The 22,812-nt window shown below is 35.6% G+C and overlaps 1 protein-coding gene across 1 annotated transcript; it reads right to left on the bottom strand.

Moving 5' to 3' along the window:
- Window positions 1–9,174: 9,174 nt before the first annotated feature.
- Window positions 9,175–22,404, bottom strand: LOC118975954 (olfactory receptor 6C6-like). Its single transcript, XM_037030183.1, has 2 exons — window positions 22,366–22,404; window positions 9,175–10,131 (listed from the first exon to the last, which is right to left on the bottom strand). The coding sequence occupies exons 1-2, from the start codon at window positions 22,402–22,404 to the stop codon at window positions 9,175–9,177; spliced, it is 996 nt and encodes a 331-aa protein (XP_036886078.1).
- Between the last annotated feature and the right edge of the window lie 408 nt (window positions 22,405–22,812).

Genomic DNA, 22,812 nt, shown 5'->3' on the forward strand with positions numbered 1-22,812 from the left:
GATAGATTGCTTATCTCCATTTTGCTTAGTTCTTTTTCTGGAATATTGCTTTGTTCTTTCATTTGAGACATATTTCTTTGTCTCCTTGTTTAGGCAGCCTCCCTGTGTTTGTTTCTGTATATTAGGTAAAGCTGCTATGACTCCCTGTCTTGGTAGTATCACCTAATATAATAGGTGTCCTGTAGAGCCCTATGGCACAGCCTCTCGTATCATCCAAGCTGGGTACTTGAGGTCCACCCTCCATGCGGGCTGAGTACATTTTCCTCTTGTAGTTGAGCCTTGATTGTCGTTGGCAATTCTATGAGATGGATTTATTCAGGCCATTCAGCTACAAGAACTGGCTATGACCACTGACCACCACTTCCTCCTTTGTGGAGGATCCACTGTGCAGGGGCAGAGTGGTGGTTCTCCAATGTGGTCTATAGCTGTCCACTGGGTGCACAGTCTGTGGGGTTTCCAGGGTAGTGTTGGTAAAGGTCAGCCATTACCTGTGTTCTTCCCAGGGTCACCCAGCATGAGCTGCAAAGCAATCTGCAGGTAGCTGCTACTTGTGCTGGCTTGGAGTTTCCCAGGTGAAGTCAAGCTATGAACCTAGGATGGCTATAGCTAGTGCTGGGCTGGGAAGCCACTTAGCAAGAGGAGTGAGAGCAGGGGACTAGCTGAGGCAGGCTGCTGCTTGTTTGAAAGGATTTAGGAATATGTGAGGGATGAGCCAAGACTGGCAATTCATATGGAAAAGCCACTGTGAACAGCTTGTGGGGCGGGGAGCTGTAAATTAGATAGGGTGGAGATTTGGGGAAACACCGGGGTGTGGCAAACATTGTAAGCCAAGTTGATAGAAGGTCAAATATGGCTACTGATTGTCAGCTCTGTGACTCTGTTGGGGGAGCGTTCAGAAAAAGAACAATGGTTTCTGCCTGACATTCTGTCTGAGGAAATATCTGTCCTCCAACTCTCACCCTTATGCCAGACACTTCAGTTTTGGTATGCCATTGGTGCCTTTCAAACTGCTACCAATGCTGGAGCTCAGAAGGAGTGAGCCTGAGTAAGCCCATGTGTGGGTCTTTTAAGAGGAACTGTTTGGGAATCTAGCAGTTTCTTCCACCAACTCAATCCCTGCTGCCTTTTACAGCCAGAAGTTATGAGGACTTACCTTCCCAGCACTGGAACTCTGGGTTGGGTTGCCTTGTGTGGGCCTAGAAACCCCTCACTCCCAAGATATCCTTCCCAAATTTTTATCCACTACACGTGGGTGTGGGACCAGCCCATTTCACATCTCTGAGTCTCTGCCATTCCTAGCATCCTGGATGGATGTAGTGTCTTTAATTCCAAAATTGTAAGACTTCCACTAAGCTTGATTTTTAATAGTTCTGAGTGAGGGTTGTTTTATAGTTTAGTTGTAATTTTGATGAGATTGTGGGAGGAAGGGAGTCATGTTTACCTACTTCTCCATCTTTACTACATGTTCCCCACTGATAGCTGTTTCATAATTTCATATTAGTAAGTATAATTTATTTTATTTCAAGAAGAGTATTAAGGTTGTCTTTTATATCTATACAAATTTACTTTCCCAATTTACATTTCAATTTTGTTTATGATATAAATTTTTCATTATATGATGTCTTTTTGAAGTATATTTTATTGATTATGTTATTGCACTTGTCCCACTTTTTTCTCCTTGGTAGGTTTGAGGGTGGGAGGTGGAGATGGGTGGGGTGGGGGAGCATGGGTAGGGTGGAAATGGAGATAAGTGTACTTTACCAACAATAAATAAATAAATAGATAGATAGATAGAAATAGATTAAAACTATAAACTAAAATGCCAATAAATTCACAACTATCAACAACTGAATCTAAAAAAAACAAACTAAGCAAACAAACAGAGCAGAAATAGAATAAAAGATATAGAGATCATTTGGAGGGTTATCAGTTGGGATGGGGAGGGGAGAATGGAGAAAAGGTGCAGGGGTTAAGAGGTATACATTGGTACAGAATAGACAAGGGGATTTTAAGAACAGTATAGGAAATGGCATAGCCAAGGAACTTATATGCATGACCCATGGACATGAACTAAGAGAAGGGGTTGCCAGAGAAAATAGAGGTACTGAATGAGGAGGACAAAGGGGGAAAATTGGACAAGTGTTCTAGCATAATCAATAAAATATATTTAAAAATATACATGTGATATATTTGTGATAAAATTTTATTTGTGATATATTAAAATCACAAATAAAATCCTAATAGATCAATGGTTTCATAATCCAAGAGTTGTCATTATTTTCTGCAAATTCTTTATGTTGAAATGCACATATTCAATTCATTATTAATTTTTTGTTTTAAATTGTTTTAAAAAATTCTTATATTTTATTCTCATTATAAAAACTTTTCACCTCACTACAGTAACTTGCTCTCTTCAAGTCTGCAATCCAAATTTTAAATAACACCTCCTGTTGCAGATTAGTTTCCAGAAACCGTGAATTTGAATAAAATATGCTTCATATAAGTGTAACCTGCTTTACAGAAGTTAATTAATTAAATGCATATTTGTTGTATATCAGTCCTTTCCAGACACAGTGAGGGGCTCGATTCTTACTTTAAAAGGCTTGCATTGCCTCAAGGAGACACAGAACCCCTAAATTATGATAGAGTATATAATTAGGGTTGTAATAAAAGTCTACAAAAATAACATGGAGAATATTAAATAGCTAGTAAGTAAGTGTTGAAATATGGGAGGCCTTTCAGGAGAAAGTAATAATTATATTGGAACTAAAATTATACACGAGGAAAGAAGACTAATGTATAAATATATGCAAATAACACAGAGGTGTTAGATAACCACATGCATTTGGAAAACAATGTAACTAATGCTTAGAACAGGATTTTGAAATATTAAGTCAGGTCAGTAATGGGTTCACCAAATATACAGTGTGGGACATTGTGCAAAATAAGTAAACTTTTTGTACCTCAATTTCTCCATATATAACCCACAACTCATAGTTCCATAAATAGATAACTGTTAGAACTGTTTAGCAGTCAGTAAAAGAATACTTATTTTGAACAATTCAGAAATACATAGTAAGTAATACTAGGTGTACTTTTAAGAAGACAGAGGTAGCAATAAGTCTGGAATTGTTTAAGACTCAAAACGTGAAGGGACCTATGTGCCAGAATAGAATTTTGGACTTAAATTTGAAAGTAAGTTTGATATAGTCCCATTCATTTGTTTTGTCTCTTACTTCCCTTGCCTTTGAGGTCAAATTTATAAAATCCTCTCTAAGGCAAAATTCTATAAGTTTAGTACTTATGTTTTCTTACAATGGTATATCATAGAATTACATATATAAAACCTATATCATTTTATTAATCAATGTCAACCCAATAAATTTAATTTAAAAATTGACAGTAAGTGAGATAAAAAGGTTTCCTGTAAAGAATCACCTAGGTAGAGTTACAAATGTAATTTTAAGTTACCATTCCTGGTATGGCCGAGTCATTATGTCTGGGACACTGTCAATGTTTAATATATACCCAGTTATACTGAGATGCTACTCTTTGCATAACACTTCCAAAAAAGAGAGTCACTGAAAGTTTACATAATGCATGAACTTTAGTATCCAGCTTTTTTCAAAAGCTTACTTTTAAAAATTATATTAAATATGGGCATTTAGAGTCAAGAGGACCAGTGAAGGGACCACTGCTTTAAACTATTGAGAAATTTTGAAGTTTAGTATGTAAATGTGACAGTGGGTCTACAATACAGGTCAGATATATTTAGAAATAGAATGAGAGGTTTTATTAAATTTTAGACTGTGGATATAATGGAGTGGGAAAAATATTATTCCTCCTTATTCACTCTCCATTTCCACATTCAACAAATACACACTGAATGATTTTAATGAAGCATTTTATAATCCCTTTATAAAAGTTTTAAGTCACACAGAAATTAACCAAAAGTATAGTTACCCAGAAAGAATCAACTATTTCTATCTACCAAATGAGGAATGAAGAAGAACTAAAAAAAACCTGTTTTCTTCATTTCATTTTTATACTTATTATTTGATACATTATTGACTTTTTAGATATTGAAGTATGGCTTAGGTTCTAATTGTTTTTAAAATTTAGCAGTTCCTTAAGTCATCCACTTATCACATAAAAAATAGTGTATAACCATGTCTTCCCCTCAACCTTTCTTCCCTCTCTTCCTCATGGGCCTCTATTTCTCTCAAAAGGCAAGGTTTCCTGGGGTCCTGTTTTAACAGAATAAACAAACACCTATATGGATGAACAAACCTGAGAAAAAATTTCCTGTATATATTCATGTATGTGTGAATGTGTTCATCTGTAAGTAAATTTCATATCAAAAAGCCAAAGCAAAATAATAATAATAATAATATCATAATTTATCTGAGATTTGGAAGTAGTGCCATAGGATTTTAACTAGGAGCTAATTATAGTTGTTCTTGTTTACTACTCTTCAGTATTTTGTTAAGTAATACAATAATAGGAGATGCCTGCCCTTTGTATTTCAAGATATTGGGAGTTTTTACTCCACAACACAAACCCTCATTTTCTTCAGAATGTTACACATGAATGCTGATGTTCTCCTATTGCATGTCTTTGAACTTCATTCACTCATTTTCCTAGTAACACTCTGGTGGAGGCTTTCTTAGTTAAATTGTTTAGCAGAGTTATATGTTGATGTTATTGGGACATTTACCCCTTACTTCACATTTTTCAACTGGACTTCCTAGGAGTACATTTCAAGAGGAACAGAAGTACATGAAATTTTAGATCAATATTACTTTGACCTAGTCCACTTCAGCCCCCAGTCACAGCAATTCTAAGAATTAAATTTTGCTTTCAAATTAAACAATTCTAATATTTTCTCTAGAGAAACAATTTACTCTCAAATTTTAACTTTATTATATCATGATTGTACTTCGGGGTTTCAAAAACTAGAGAGAGAGAAGGAGTGAAAGAGAAAGAGGCAGAGACAGAGACAGAGACGTGTGGGGGAGAGAAGACAAGAAGACAAAGACTGGATTTCCACTAGATGAGGCATAATTTTTTCAGAATGTCTGAAACAGCCTGACTTTTATGCAGATCTCTGCTCCATTTTTTGAGGTTCTGTGTTATATCATTATAATGTTAAATTACAGCATCATTTGATTTTCATTCTGAAAATGTTCATTAATATTTATGTATTAATTTTATCTCTAAACAAAGTCAAGTCAATGATCTCAGGTAACTTTTCTCAGATCATGTAGATAGTGACTTATGACTTTCATTACCAGGGCCACAAACTTACTTTCATATTTATCATCACCCTCATCTTCTTCATCATTGTCATTATCATATTTCTATAATATTCAAGTATATGAATAAAACTGATTTAAATTCCTTGTTGACATATGAAATCAGTACATCTGTTTATTCATCTTCTGATTTAATGTATCTTTGAAAAAGAAAGGAAAATATATTATTTATGACAATACTAAGTATCTTAATTTATGTTTAATTTCTTTACCACTCAATTTTTATAATGCACTTATAGCAAATGATGTGATATTTGTAATAATATATTAAACACATATACGATAGTTGATAACCTCATTTTTATGATTCTATGTCAATCACAGGATCAAATATACAAATTAAAAATTACCATCAACTAGAAGGTGGGGACATGGAGAGAGGTTGTTTAAAGGGTACAAAATTCTAGTCATAAATATGAAGATCTCATATACAGCATGATGACTATAGTTACAATGTGGTATTATAGACTTAAAAGTGACAAAGAGAGTAGAACAAAATGACAGTAACCAACAGGGAGAAGGGAGAGAGATAACAAGGGAAAGAAGGCAAAGGATCATCAAGGAGCATATACAAAGGACCCATGGACAAAGCCAAAGGTGGGGATAAGATTGAGGTGGGGGTGAGTGGGGTGAGGGAAAGTGGTGGTGGGAAAAGGAGACAACTGTATTTCAACAACAATAAAAATAATAAAACTACATAAAAAAGGAATTTATCATCTCAAAAAAATGTTTTCACCACATAAAAATTGTAATTATGTATGCTAGACTTGTCCTAAGCTCCTGGGAAAAAGAATTACTTTAGTAGTAATATAGTTTATTTTCCTACTTTTATTGTGCTTTTTCCTCATTTGTTCCTCTGTATGAAACACATCTGCTGTGCCTTGTAGAAGCATACTTTACAACAAGGGGGCCAAAGGTATCTGACATAATATGAATGCATTACATGAATTGAAGTATCCATGTTAGAATCTTTAAATACCGTCCTAAATGGGAGTAAACTGAACAAGAAAGTGCAAAACAAATCTCATCTAGCTTAATTTGTCCCTCATGCTGACATCACTATGGGTTTCTTGTTACTTTTTAATTAAATGTATTGGGGTGGCATTGGTTAACAAGAAAATATAGGTTGCAAGTGTACAATTCTAAGATACATCATCTGTATATTGCACTGTGTGTCCATCACCCAAAGTCAGATCCTCTTCTCTACAATATATTTGACTCCCTCTTCCCCTCACTAACACTCCCACTCCCCTCCTCCTTGGTAACAACCACCAATATCATTCTTTGAATGGAGCCGGTAATAGAGTAATGATTTGCAATTTCTGAGATCATGGGTTTTTCGTTATGTTGTTATTTTCAAAGCATCTACATTGAACTATATGTTTCCATCTCATTATAAATAAGTTTTGAAGTTGTTCTATAACTGCAGGAGAAATCATGATACCACTTCCCAGCATTCTCTACCTTGTATGGTTCAAATTTAGAGTTTGTCAGTGAGGAGACTTTTTGTTTGCAAATTTGGAAGTTGGAAGAGAAGCAGAAGTTATTCCCCAGGAGTGTTTGTGGTCAGACTGGTGAGCATATGGGAGGTCCATAGTGGTTTTGTAGTATGTGAGAACTACCTACTTTACTGCTAAAATTATTGGTAGATGCTTTCGCAGAAATTTCTGAGGGCCATTTCCATTTTCCATAAGCTTTCCTGAACCAGTATCCATAGGGCTTCAACCTGAGATCTTCAATATCAGTTTCCTCAACATTCTAGCAGGTGTTCAAACATGGTTCCTCTACCTCTTTACAAGAAGGTTGAGTTCTGAAGCCTTTTGTATTAAAGATACCATAGAAATCAATTTGGAACTGAGATGGGCTTCTAAAATGAGCAATAAAATGGTCATTCATGTTCCTCCACATGTATCCTATTTTTTCTCCCTCTAGGGACATTCCTAATGCTCCAACTGCCTTGAAGAATAGGAAGTGAGGAGTAGAGCCACCAATACATGGAGTATCAACTGCTTTCAATCTATTTCCCTTTGGCAAACAACTTATTTCAAAGGACATTTTGAGACGATAGAGGCTTTCAATGATTGTCATTTCAGAACATGGTATATACTGGCTTTTCACCCTGGTCAAAGTAAGTGATTCAGTCTTTGGAAAAGATTCCTCAGAGAATAAAATTATCAAGGTGTGGGAGTAAGGGAGAAAAAGCAACCTATGACACAAAGCCACCAGAGATTCTACTAAATCAAATTAGCAAAAAGGAATGAACTAAGGATGCATGCAATAGTACGCCTGCAGCTAAAAACATTATGCTGAGGAACTAAACCCAGACATAAACTTCATGACTTGCAATTTCTTTGGGAGAGGGAGGGGGATAATGAGGGAAAGAAAGGGAAGAGGCAAGTCAGGGACTTGAATAGAAGACTCATGGACATGGGTGAACAATGAGGGAGATTGACTGTGGAACTGAGGAGGACAGGCAGAGGAGAGCAATGGGGAAAAAGGTGGGACAACTGTAACTGAGCAACAGTAAAAATCTATGAAAAAAAAAGAATGCAAAAAAATCCAGACAAGGCGAAACTAATGTACAGTGACTGAAAGACAACACTGGGTACCTGCACCCAATGGCAGGCATGGGGGTGGGAAAATAACTGGGAAAAGGAAAAGGCAAATATTTAATACAATGTAAATGTCCTTTATCTCTGTTAATACATGACTACCAATGTTTGTCCAAATCCACTCATTTAAAACAATTATATGGCCCTGACTGGTGTAGCTCAGTAGATTGAGCATGGGCCTGTAAAGCAAACAGTCACTGGTTTGATTCCCAGTCAGGGCACTGGGATGCCTGGGTTGCAGGCCAGGTCCCCAGTAGGGGACCCATGAGAGGCAACCACACATTGATGTTGCTCTCCCTCTTTTTCTCCCTCCCTTCCCCTCTCTCTAAAAATAAATAAATAAAGTCTTAAATAATTGTAGGTACTTTTCTGTCAGGTATTCTTATTAAATTAGTATCAGTAAACTGATACAACCAGAATGGACCTGGTATTTTTAGTTTACAGATAGTTTAAAATATATAGAAATATCCCCAAACTCATATATAAATAAACTATGCCTAAATTTCTTTCATTGGTTACACCTAATACTGTAATGTGAAAGGAGCAATTTTAATCAAAGCCTGCAGTTCAATTATTTCTATGCAAAACAATTAATAATATTTACAAATATCATATGCTTATCCATTGTAACTCTCCAGTTGAAACTTATTTATTAGAATCTTTATTAGAATCTCAGTTCCTTGTCACATTTTATACCCCTGATTACAAAACCCTGGAGTCTTTTATGTACTCATCTTTCCACTTTTAGCATAAACATTATATTTTAAAGGCTAATATGATATTTTAATTATTTAATCTCTTCTTATTACAATAACAATGATTACATGTTGTAACAATGAACAGATTTTGAGTTTGTGTCTCACAATTTTAGCAGAAAAAATACTTAAGAACACATGCAATGCTTAGCAATTAGCATACATATGTTGAAATAATTAACTACACACACACACACACACACACACACACACACACACATATATATATTTTTTTGAAAGCATTCAGTACATCAAAGTATCATTTATGGGAAGAGATATTTCTAGCCAAAATGAAATTTAATATTCCATATTAAAGACAGCAGTTCACCACTAAAGAATGAAAAGATTTCTTCAGAAAGAACAGAGAGAAGTGCAGATATTAGGAAGACTCAGAAAACCTGATATCATATAAATCATTGAGGAGAGAAATTGCACAGCTATGAACTAATGAATTGAAAATTGTGTTCAATTTCCCCATTCACGTTTCAACAACTATTCCTTACATCCTAATTTTGTCTCATTGTTCTCAAAATGGCAAAACCTTCGAAGCATATCTTTGAGAGCTGCTTTCACTTGCTGGTTCCTTAGAGTGTAAATGAAGGGGTTTAGAAATGGAGCAACAGAGGTATTGAGCACAGCTACGCCTTTAGTTAAAGTCACCCTTTCCTTTGCTGAAGGTTTCACATACATAAAGATGCAACTCCCATAAGTAATTGAGATGACCACCATGTGTGAGGAACAGGTGGAGAAGGCCTTTGTTCGCTGTTGAACAGAAGGGAATTTTAGAATGGTTTTGATGATGTATGTGTAGGAGAGGACCACTAACAACAAAGTGACAACAAATGTCACCACAGCTAAGACAAAGGCCATCAATTCTATAACCTGTGTATCTGTGCAAGAGAGCTGCAGTATAGGAGAAGAGTCACAGAGGAAGTGATCAATAGTTTTGGAATCACAGAAATCAAGCTCGAGTCCCAAGACCAAAGGGGGAAATATGATTAGGAATCCAGTTACCCAAGAGCTGACCACAAGCTGAGAGCACAATTTGCTGTTCATGATGGTGGAGTAATGGAGGGGTCTGCAGATGGCAGCATAACGATCATAGGACATGGCAGCCAGAAGGTAAAACTCTGTAACTCCTAATAAAAGAAAAAAGAATAATTGAGTTATGCAACCACTGTAGGTAATTGTTTTGTCTCCAGTCAGAATGCTTATTAAGTATCGTGGAATGCAGGCAGTTGTGAATGAAATCTCTAAGAAGGAGAAATTTCGGAGGAAGAAGTACATTGGAGTCTTGAGATGGGGATCCAGCATGGTGAGGAGGATGATAATTAAGTTCCCTGTCAGGCTCAAGATGTAGTTGAAAAACAGAAACAGGAAAATCACAATTTGCAACACAGGGTCATCTGTCAGTCCAAGCAAAATGAACTCTATTTCCATTGACTTGACCTATTGACCTATTTCCATTGACTTGTTCATTTCTTTTTTATTCCTGTTAAACACAGAGAAACAAAATCTAGATCAGAAGTGAGAAAATAGTTTTCTTAATTGTTAGCCATTGGTTGGCCCACGTTCAAAAACTTAACAATGTGCATATATTTTCACCAATCAACTTTAAGTTCATCAAAATGAGTATGTCCTCTAATATCAGCCATTTTTTAAAAAATGCTGTTTTTTTAGATTGTCTAGATTGAAATAAGTCTGGTTTACCACTTAATAGGGGGCTTGCTTGTCATTCATAATTTAGCTCCAACATTTAGTGTTAAGCTATCTTTCAAAGACTTTATCTTAAATAGTTTGCAGATGACATGATAGTGTACATGGAAAATCCTATAGCATCTACCAAAAAACTGCTCAAACTAATAAATGAATTTGGCAAAACAGCAGGATACAAACTCAATATCCAGAAATCAAAGGCATTTTTGTATACCAACAATGAAACAGCAGAAGCAGAAATCAAGAAAAAAATCCCATTTGATATAGCAAAAACAAAAATAAAATATCTGGGAATAAGCCTAACCAAGGAGGTAAAAGACCTATATACAGAAAACTACACAACACTGAAAAAAAAATCAAGGAAGACACAAACAAATGGAAACATATACCATGTTCATGGATTGGAAGAATTAACATCATCAAAATGTCCATACTACCCAAAGCAATTTACAGATTCAATGCAATACTTATTAAAGTACCAATGGCATATTTCACAGACATAGAACAAACACTTCAAAAATTTATATGGAACCAGAAAAGACCCCGAATAGCTGCTGCAATTTTGAGAAAGAAGAACAAAGTAGGAGGGATCACAATACCTGATATCGAACTGTATTACAAGGCCACTATAATCAAAACAGCCTGGTACTGACATAAAGAGGCGCAAAGAACAATGGAATAGAACAGAGAGCCCAGAAATAAACCCAAATCTCTACAGTCAATTAATATTTGACAAAGGGGGCAATAACATAAAATGGAGTAAAGACAGCCTTTTCAACAAATGGTGTTGGGAGAACTGGACAGCTACGTGTAAAAAAACGAAACTCGAGCACCAACTTACACCATACACCAAAATAAATTCAAGGTGGATGAAAGACTTAAATATAAGCTGTGACACCATTAAAGCCCTAGAGGAGAACATTGGCAGGAAAATATCAGATATTTCACACAGCAACATTTTTACTGATATGTCCCCTAGAGCAAGGGATATAAAGAAAAGAATAAACAAAAGGGGTCTCATTAAAATTTAAAGCTTCTGCATGGCTAAGGAAAACAGTATCAAGATACAAAGAGAAGCAACTGTTTGGGAAAACATATTTGCCAATGATACCTCAGACAAAGGTTTAATCTCCAAAATATACAAAGAACTCACATGACTCCACTCAAAGAAGATGAGCGACCCAATTGAAAAATGGGCAATGGACTTGAACAGACATTTCTCCAAGGAGGACATACAAAGGATCCAGAGACACATGGAAAGATGCTCAATATCGCTTGCTATCAGAGAGATGCAAATTAAAACCACAATGAGATACCACTTTACACCAGTCAGAATGGCCATCATAAAAAAAGAAACAAACAATAAGTGCTGGAGAGGTTGTGGGGAAAAGGGGACCCTAGTTCACTGTTGGTGGGATTGCAGACTGGTACAACCATTATGGAAAACAGTATAGAATTTTCTAAGAAAACTAAAAATGAATGTGCCTTTTCACCCAGCAATTTCACTGTTAGGAGTATATCCTAAGAACCCTGAAACACCAATTGAAAAGAACCTATGCACCCCAATGTTCATAGCAGCACAATTCACAACCTAGGCACAATTCCAAGAGTTGGAAGCAACCTAGATGCCCATGGATAAATGACTGGATCAAAAAGCTACGGTACATTTACACAATAGAATTCTATGCTGTAGAAAGGAAGAAGGAGCTCCTACCCTTTGCAACATCATGGATGGAACTGGAAAGCATTATGCTGAGTGAAATAAGCCAGGCGGTGAAAGACAAATACCACCGTTAACAGGGATCTAAACAAAACAAACAAGCAAGCAAAATATGACCAATGACACTCAAATACGGAACAGGCTGACAGGGACCAGAGGGGAGAGGGGAGAGAATCACAGGGGAAAAGGGGAAGGACTCACATGAACAAGTATAAAGGATACATGGACAATAATTAATGTGGGGGGCAAAAATGGGAGGGAGGTGGGGAGCACTGGGGGGTGGAGGCAGGGCTGGGAATATAAGACAGAAAATTGTACATGAGCAAGAATTAAATAAAAAATAGTTTATATTTTCTATTTTCTAAATTTAACAAATATTTCAAGTAATTTTATTCCATTTATTCATTGCCAAGTCCCATTTTATATATCCTTTCTTACATGTTTGTGTCATTTTCTTTAAATGTTTTTAATTCCTATTCATATATTTTATCAACAACCTCCAGATTCAACACTTCAAAATTTCCCTGTAAATTATTAAAAATGACTCTAACATGGATGATGTAGGAAATAAACAGAAAAACTGAAATTGATCTTTACATAATTTAATCTATTTTTTACTTTACTTAATTTATAATAGTGTCATATTACCTTTTTTATGGTTGTGCAAAGTACATTAAAATTACATTAAGAAGTCATAGCTTTTCATTTGAGTATAAATGATTTTAAGCACAGTCACAGTTTTTGTCACTGATTACTGCTACACTAATATTTCATAGTTATTCATTATAATTTGTTTTTATTAATTATATTTTTGTAGTACAGCAAGACTCTTTGTCTTAGCCAGTGTTCAGAATTGGCAGATGATATTCAAAACGTCTTCTTTTTTACTCCTATTTAAAAGTATAAACTATGGTGACTCTCAGTCATTCATTCATTTTTATAAATATTTATACTTACGTCTATGTACAATGAATTTCTCTAGGTAGGAACTGGGGGTGTAGTGGAGGCAAAAATATAACTGTTTCAACAGGTGTATATTTTTAAGTTTATAAAGATTTAGGGATCTGTTCCAGAGCAGTTACATTTTCTTTTTAAATCACTTTACTTACTTTGACAAATTTTAGTAGTTATTTTGTTGCTATACGGGGGCAGGGCTCAATCTTGAAGTCCAGAAAAAAATTCTTGTCAAAATTTTACATTCTTCTTAAATAATACACTTTCTAAGCATTAAAAAATAAAACAAAATATAAGCTATCATAGAAAAAAATCAAATGTCACATAATTATTTTTTTTCTTTTCAGTTAAGCTCTTCACATATATTCCTTTATTTTTCTAGATGATGATATTATTTTATTCACACTTTTTTAAAGCTATTGAATCCCTAGAAGTTTTGTGTTAAACAGCTGAATGCTTACCAGCAGTTTTAATCTATTGTTCATGAAAAGTATTAGTCCTTTTATTTTAACATAAATATTTTTTATTTGATTGTCCCTTAAGTTTATCCATTAGTCATTTTCCTTCCATTAAAATATAAATCTACATTATTTTATTATCTGTGGAATTGCATGACTTGGTAGACTAAATATAACTAGTAGAAACATTATTTCATCATTGTTTCCTATTATTCATAATGCTCTTAGTTTTGTTGAACACACTAATTGCCTTTAACCTTAAAGTGGGTGTAAATGTTTTGTTAGATTTCCTCAAGATGTAAAATATCTGCTCTTTAATTTTTCCTCCATGATTCACCCAATGAAGCTAAGGTTTATAGAGTTAGATAGAAAGAATGAATCTGTCATTTATACATGAAAAATTACATTAGTATATTTTATAAATATTCAGAGTAAAATTATTTAAAAATTGTTCCCTCTTCATCGAAAGGAATGGATAAATAAGACAATTTAAGGCAAATTTAAATTTCTTGTACTTCAAAATACCTTTTTAACTTCTTAATCAAAAAATTTTAAAGTTAAATTTAATATTTGACTTACCTTACACAGGACATTGGTTTTTCTTTTTTGTCTTGGTATAGCAGAATATATGAACTAACTGAATTAAGAGTGATGATGGTCATTTTAGGATCTTATTCAGTTATTAAATGGATGTAAAATTATATTTTCTTTAAAAATATTTGAATAAAATGTGAAATGTGTTTTATTTTCTAAAATATTTCTCATCTTTTCACTTAAGTTTATATTTACTACATATCTCAATATTCAGATATTAAAGAACATTGATGTATCTGTATCATCCCTTTCAGTTTGGTTACATTTTCAGGAAGCTTTCCTTAAGCTTTAACTGGAAATGTTACATCACAGATTAAAATCTAGCAAGAAATACAACAGTTCAGTACAGAAATTTAACATTTCCCATGATTCTAATTAAACTTGATCATTTTGCTCAATAGGGACACATGGCAATCTGTTGAAATCAGCAAACAAAAAAGATTAAAATATTTCCTTAGAGACTGGTATTCAGAAAGTACTAATTGTGTGCCAATAAAAAAATCCACTCAGCTTTTTCTTCTTTTAAACTGAAAATATGTAACAAAAACATCAATTGTTTCATAGTTCTAAGACAACATGAAAAAGAGGTCAAAGATAGCAGCTATGTAGGTGGGAGCTGAGTCCACTTGCTTGTGCACCCAACTGGGACATTTAGCTGATCTTCTAAAAAAGTGAACAGCCAACAGAATGTTAGCCAATAAAAAGTTTGGGAGCCAAAGTGTGCAAAAAATGCTTCAAAATGGGCGGTAACGAGGTTTTATATGGCCATGGGAAGGTCCTTGGGCTTGGCTGCTGAGACTGTGGCTGCCACGGGTACATTGGAGGAGAGTTGGGTCAGTGATAGCAGCCTCTCTCTCTCCCCTTCCGGGGTGGGGAAATCCCAGATGCACGCCAGGAGATACCTGGATGCAGAATCACTGGTAGGGTGGCAGGGCAGCAAACAACACATAGCCTACCGAGTCCTGAGGCTGACATGATAGTTGCCAGCCCAGGACATTGCCAGAAAATTTAGGGGATCTTGCTGACACCTGGAGCTGGAAGAGGAGGTAGGCGGTGATGGGCCCTGACCCAGATGGACTCTGGACTGGTCAGAGGGTTGGACTATGTGGAAGGCTGACAAAGCCTCAGAGTGGCGGAGGCACACAAAGAGACTTTTTCAAAAGGGGAACTGAGGTGCTCAGTGCAGGGACCTCGAGGGTGCAGAGGTCCAACCAACAAAGAGGGAGGAGTGAGGGTGCAATTTGCTCCCACTCAGTGCACCTCATGGACTGATCAAAAGGGTGCAATGTGAGGTGGCTTATCAGCGCCAGCTGGGCACAAATTCACAGAGTGAAGAATGCAGATCACACAGTGCTCCGAAGGTGTGGGCTGGAGATTGGGCACGGGTGATTATTGTAGCCTAGTCTAAGGGGAAAGGAAAACACAGAGCCCAGCCCTCCTGCTTGTAGGAACCAGGAAGATCTGCAAAACTGGCTGGGCAGTTTTTTGTTTGCTTATTTGTTTTCTCTCAAGAGTAAGACAGTGACATCTGGAGCTAAGAGAAAACCAGAGACATCCAGAAAGAAGTCAGAAGGTGAACACCAACAGCTTAGACACATTTCATTTTGCCCTTCAGCAGAACTTGCAAGTTTTTTTATTTCTTTCTTCTTTCCATTTATTTAGGGTTTCTTTTTTGTTTGTTGTTATTGTTCGTTTTTTATTCCCCTTTTCATATTGCATTTTAATTTTTCTTCTTTCACTTCACTTGTATTCCAAATAACTCATTACTCTTGGTCTTTTTATTCAGATTATATATTTCTTATCATATTATTGTTATTCCAAATCCCACATAGCACCCTTCTCTGATCTTAATCCATTTCATCATCTTCTTGAGCTTTATTACTGTTGCTGTAAACTTTATTTTCTCTCACAGTACGCCAAGTTTCTGTCCCTTACTCTCACAATTTCTCTTTCATCTAACCTCATGTAAATGCTCTTCTTAGGTCAGCTCACATTCTTTTCCCCCTGTAATAAGAGTCATTTCTTTTCTATCTTTTATAAAGAAGTGGCTGATTGGGTGAAATTCCATGGCTATTGCTGTACTTTTCCATAGAAACTCCTATTTGTTCACTATTTGTTTGTTCTTTAAATCCTATAGAATGCTCTCCCACTGTTTTATTCCATTTTGCCTTCTCCCTACCCCTGATCAGCTGAGTGAGGAATTTTATTTCACTGTTTTCTCTCCCCTCCATTTTTCCCCCTGTCTCAACCTGGGCTTTATGCCTTACTCTTACTAGTTTTCTTCCCCTATCCTCTCAAAATCATTTTTCTTTATTGTAGACTTCTTATATTCACTTTGTGCTTTTTTACAATATTCTTATCCTGTTCCACCTTTATTAAATTTCATTCAGCTGTCATTGCTATTGACACTGCTGTGGTGTATTTGCAATTTTGTTCCCATTGGTCCAGTTCCTTTTTACTTCAAACCTCATAGTATACTCTCTCTCTCCTTTTACCCCAATGTTCCTATTGCCCTTTCATGTTTTACTTACATTTTAAATTTGGTGCTCTCCCTTTCTTCACTTTGGGTCTATCCCAACTCTTATTGATTCTCCTTCTTACTATGCAATAACATTTTCCCCTCTTTTAGTTATCTCATACTCTTTTACTTATAATATAGACAATCTCTCTTACCTTTGTAAATCTTAGTGCAATTGCAGTTGAGATTGCTGATGTGATGGAGGTGGTTCTTTTGATTGGCATAGGTTTGGTTGTTTGCTAATGCTGGTTTGTTAACCAACACTTTCGTAATAGCATACAAGACAAGGAGGGAGTTGTGATTTTCAGTAAGCCCATTGGAGGAGAGAATCTACTTACAAAGAAGCTCTCAACAGGTAAACCCCAAGTATGACACAAGAGCCCACACAAATGGAAAAAAGGGCAACCCTAGAGCACCAGACAAGGAGATCAAAGAGACCATACCACTGAGTCCCCAAAACCCCTATCACAGATATTCACCCCACAAGACAGGTGGCAAAGCAGAGGATCCAGAATCCCAGAAGCAAAAGAAAGAGATTTACCTCAAATGGGAAGGGAAAGAAAGAATCCGCAATTGAATAGAATTGAAGAATCCCTAGTAAAAGAGCTAAATGAAAATGAGGCAAGTAAATCACCAGACATAGAATTCAAAAGAATGGATATAAGAATACTCAAAGCACACAGTGAAAACTACAAAGAATTGAGTGAGAAATACACCAGCATGAAAAAGGAAATAAAAACTATAAACAAGAACAAGGAAGAAATGAAGAACATAATATCTTAAATAAAAATACACTTGAAAGAATTACAAGTGGGCTGGATGAAGCAAAGGATGAAATTAGTGAGCTGTAAGGCAGGGTAGAAAGAAATACCCAGATAAAGGAGCAGCATGAAAAAAGACTCAAGAATATGAAGATAGCTTAAGGGGAACAGCCGGACAACATGAAACACAACAACATTCAAATCATAGGAATTCCAGAAGGAGAAGAAAAGGAGCAAGGAATAGAAAACCTATTTGAAAAAAATAATAACAGAAAACTTTCTTAAATTGGAGAGGGGAAAAGCCACACAAGTTCAGGAAGCACAATCAAGATGAACCCAAAGAGGCCTGCTCCATGACATGCCATAATTAAAATGCCAAATTTTAAAGACAAAGAGAGGATCTGGAAAGCAAGAAGGGAGAAACAGATAGTAACATACAAGGGAGTTCTGGTCAGGCTAGCAGCTGACTTCTCAACAAAAACACTGCAAGCCAGGAAAGAATGGCTAGAAATACTCCAAGCAATGAAAAACAAAGGCCTGCAACTGAGAATACTCTACCCAGAAAAGCTCTCTTTAAAAAGGAAGGCAAAATAAGTATCTTCCCAGACAAAAAGGGCTAAAAGAATACATTTTCACCATACCAGCATTGCAAGGCATGATAAAGGGGCTGCTGTAAGAATAGGAAAGAAAAGAGTGAGACAGAGAGGAACACAGGTGCAAAGCAGGGAAATGGCAATGAATATGTACCTATCAATAATAACCTTAAATGTAAATGGATCAACTGCTCCAATCAAAAGACACAGGATAGCTGAATGAATAAGAAAATGTGACATGCACATACGCTGACTATAGGAGACCCACTGCAGAAAAAAGACATACACAGACTGAAAGTGAAGAGTTGGGAAAAAGTATTCCAAGCAAATGGACAGAAAAAAGAGGCTGTGGTAGCAATACTTATATCAGACAAAATAGACTTCAAAAACAAAGGCCATACAAAGACACAGAAGGACACTTCATATTACTCAAAGGAAGAATTCATCAAGAAGACATAAGTATTGTTAACATATATGCACAAAAAAGAGGAGCACACAAATATATAAGCAAAGTCTTGAAGAACTTCAAGTAAGAGATAGAAAGCAAGACAATTAAATAGGGTATTTTAACAACCCAATGTCAACAATGGATACATCTTTCAAACAAAATGCCAGCAAAGTTATTGCACAATTGAACAAAGCCCTAGACCAAATGGGCATAACAGATATATAAACCCTTTCATTCCAAACAAGCAAAATACATATTCTTTTAAAATGCACATGGAACATTTTCAAAGATAGACCTCATGTTGGGACACAAAATAAGCCTCAACAAATTCAAGAAAATTGAAATTATATCAAGTATTCTCTCCAACCATAAGGGCTTGAAACCAGAAACCAACCTCAAGGAAAAACTCAAAAACATCCAAATTTATGGAGATTGAATAGCATGCCACTAAACAACTAATGGGTTAATAATGACATCAAGGTAGCAACTAAAAAGTTTCTGCAAACATGAAAATAAACAAACAATAACCCAAAACTTATGGGACACTGCAAAGGCACTCCTGAGAGGGGAATTCATAGCAATACAGACCTACCTAAAAAATATAGAAACATTTCAAATAAACAACCTAACCCTACATCTACAAGAACTGGAGGGAAAAGAACAATCAATGCCCAGAGCAAGTAGAAGGAAGTAAATAAACAAGATCGGGGCAGAATAAATGATATAAAAACTAAAAGAACAATTCTAAGGATCAATAAATCTAGGAACTTGTCCTTTGAAAAGATAAACAAAATTGACAAGCCTTTAAGCAAATTCATCAAGAAAAAAAAGAGAGGATTCAAATATACAAAATCAAAATGAAAGAGGAGGGAATACAACTAATACCACAGAAATACAAAAGATTGAAAGAAATTACTACAGACAGCTATATGCCAAGAAATTTGATATTTGGGTAAAATAAAAAAAATTCTAGACAGGCATAATCTTCAAAAATTGAATCAGGAAGATGGAGAAAGACTGAACAGATCAATAATAGCTGGCGAAATTGAAGCAGTAACCAGAAAACTCCCAGTACACAAAAGCCCCAGAGTGGACAGTTTCACAGGAAAATTTTACAAAATGTTTAAGGAAAAGCTAACCCCTATTCTTCTCACACTATTCCAAAAGTCCAAGAAAAATGAAAACTCCCAATTCCTTTATGAAGCCAGAAATATCCTAATCACAAAACCAGATAAAGACACAACAAAGAAAAAAAAACTACAGATCATTATTGCTAATGAACATAGATGCTAAAATCCACAAAAACTATTGGCCGACCACATCCAGCAATATATTAAAAAGGTCATACACCATAATCAAGTGGGATTCATCCCAGGGGTACAAGGATGGCACAATATTTGCAAATCAATAAATGCAATGCATCACATAAACAAAAGAAAAAACAAAAATCATATGATTATATTAATAGATACAGAAAAATCATAAGGTACAGCATCCATTTATGATAAAAAACACTCAGCAAAATGAGAGTAGAGGGAGCATACCTCAACATAACCAAGGCCATATATGAGAAACCTACAGCCAAAATCATACTCAATGGGCAAAAATAAAGCTTCCTCACTAAGATCAGGAACAAGACAATGGCATTTGCTTTCACCACTTCTATTCAACATAGTATTGAGGTCCTAGCCACAGCAATCAGACAAGAAAAAGAAATAGAAGTCATCTAAATTGGAGAGGAGGAAGTAAAACTGTCATTTCTTGCAGATGACATGATAGTGTACATAAAAAACCCTATAGACTCCACCAAAAAACTACTTGACCTAATAAATGAATTTGACAAAGCAGTGAGATACAAAGTCAATATTCAGAAATTGAAGGCACTTTTGCACACCAACAATGAACTATCAGAAACAGAAATTAGGAAAAAAATCCCATTTGCTATAGCAACAAGAAAAATAAAATACCTAAGAGTAAATCTAACCAAAGAGGTCAAAGACCTGTATGGAGAAAACTACACAACACTGAAGAAGGAAATTAAGGAGAACATAAAAAATAGAAGCATATACCTTGTTCACTGATTTGAAGAACTAACATCATCAAAATGTCCATACTACCCAAATAAATTTATAGACTCAATGCAATCCTTATTAAAATACCAATGACATACTTCAAAGATACAGAAGAAACACTTGAAAAATGTATATGGGACCATAAACAAGCCAAAATAACCTCAGCAACTTTTAGAAAGAAGAACAAAGAGGGAGGGATCACAATTCCTAATACAAAACTGTATAACAAGGCCACTGTAATGGAGACAGTCTAGTATGGCATAAGAACAGACACATAGATCAATGGAACAGAATAGAAAGCCCAGGAATAAACCCAAGCTTCTATGGTCAATTAATACTTGACAAAGGGGACAGAAACATAAAATGGAGTAAAAATAGTCTCTTCAACAAATGGTATCGGGAGACCTGGACAGCTACACATAAAAAAATGAACCTCGACCACCATTTACAACATACACAAAAATAAAATCAAGATAGATAAAAGACGTAAATATAACTCATGACACTATAAAAATCCTAAAAGAAAACATAGGGAGGAAAAGTTCAGATATTCCACACAAAAATATTCTCACAAATATGTCCCCTGAAGAAAGGAACATAAAAGAAAGAATAAATAAATGGACTACATCAAATGAAAAAGCTTCTGCATGGCTAAAGATAACATCATCAAAATGAAAAGGGGACCAAACATGTGGGAAAATATGTTTGCCAGTGATAACTCGGATGAGGGTTAATCTCCAAAATATGTAAAGAACTCACACAACTCCACTCCAGGAAGACAAACAACCCAATTAAAAATTGGGCAAAGGACTGGAACAGATGCTTTTCCAAGGAGGACATACAGAGGTCTCACAGACATATGAAATGTGTGCTCAGCATCACTAGCCATCAGAGAGATGCACATTAAAACCACAATGAGATACCACTTCACAACTGTGAGAATGGCCATCAAACAAATCAGTGAACACATGTTGGAGAAGATGCAAAGAAAAGGGAACCCTAGTGCACTGTTGGTGGGAATGCAGACTGGTACAACCACTATGGAAAACAGTATAGAGTTTCCTCAGAAAACTAAAAATGAATCTGCCTTTTGACCCAGCAATTCCACTGCTAAGATTATATCCTAAAAATCTTGAAACACCTATTCAAAAGAACCTATGCACCCCAATGTTCATAACGGCACAATTTACAATAGCCAAGTGCTGGAAACAGCTTCAGTGCCCATCAGTAAATAAGAGTATCAAAAACCTGTGGTACATTTACATGATGAAATACTACTCAGTATAAAGGAAGAAGGAGCTCCTACAAAAATACCATATGAACTTACCTTTAACAGGAAACTAAACAACAAAACAAACAAGGAAAATATAATCAAAGACACTGAAATAGAGAACAGGCTGACAGTGTCCAGAGGGGAGATTGGAGGGAATTTCACGGGAAAGGGGGAAGGGTTTACAGGAACAAGTATAAAAGACACATGAACAAAAACTAGGGGTGGGGGTGGAAATGGGAGGGAGGGGAGTAAAAGAAAGAAAACTGTACTTGAACAAGAATTAAAATAAAAAAACACAGGTAACTTGCAAGGAAAAGAAAAGATACAAAGAAAAATTTTTGTACAAGTGTACAATGGTTTTTGTGTTTTAAGCTAAGTGTTATTACAAAAAACATCAAAAAGTTTTTTAAATTTAAAAAGTTTATAAATTAGAAACAATACAGTAAGCTATGGTTAATTTATTATTAAAGAAAAATAACTTATGAATTTCATGTAGCCTAAGTACACAGTGTTTATAAAGTCTGCCGTAGTGCATGGTAATGTTCCAGGCCTTCACATTCCTCCTCACTCCCTTACTGGCTCACTCACAGCAACTTTCAGTCCTGCAAGCCCCATTCCCAGTAAGTGTCATATACAGGAATACCATTTTTAATGCTGTATTTTCACTGAACCTTTTCTATGTTTAAATACGAAAATAATTACCATTGTGCTACAATTAATCGCCTACAAGATTCAGTATAGTAACATCCTGTACAAGTTTGCCTAGGAGCAATAGGTTATACCATATAGCTTAGGCGTGTAGTTAGGCTATATCATCTAGATTTGTGTAAGTGCCCTGTGATGTTCACATATTGATGAAATCACCTGACAATGCACTTTTACAATGCATCCTTTCTTTAAGTGACACATGACTGTATTTGGATACTGTGTAATGAACCTGAGTATGTACCTAATTAAGCTGGAGAGCTTCCCTTCCAAAGCGGCAAATTTGCAGACTGATGCCAGGAGGACCTGGATGGTTAA

This window comes from Sturnira hondurensis, unplaced genomic scaffold, assembly GCF_014824575.4.
Source record: "Sturnira hondurensis isolate 20B ecotype Veracruz unplaced genomic scaffold, ASM1482457v3 Scaffold0020601, whole genome shotgun sequence".
Lineage (NCBI taxonomy): Eukaryota > Metazoa > Chordata > Mammalia > Chiroptera > Phyllostomidae > Sturnira > Sturnira hondurensis.

Bases quoted from the DNA above. Each gene is read 5' to 3' on its own strand.
- LOC118975954 (XM_037030183.1), bottom strand. From the start codon at position 22,404: ATGGGGCTTGCAGGACTGAAAGTTGCTGTGAGTGAGCCA. The intron at 10,132-22,365 runs GTAAGGGAGTGA...ATAGGTCAATAG, and splicing joins AAGTTGCTGTGAGTGAGCCA to GTCAAGTCAATGGAAATAGA.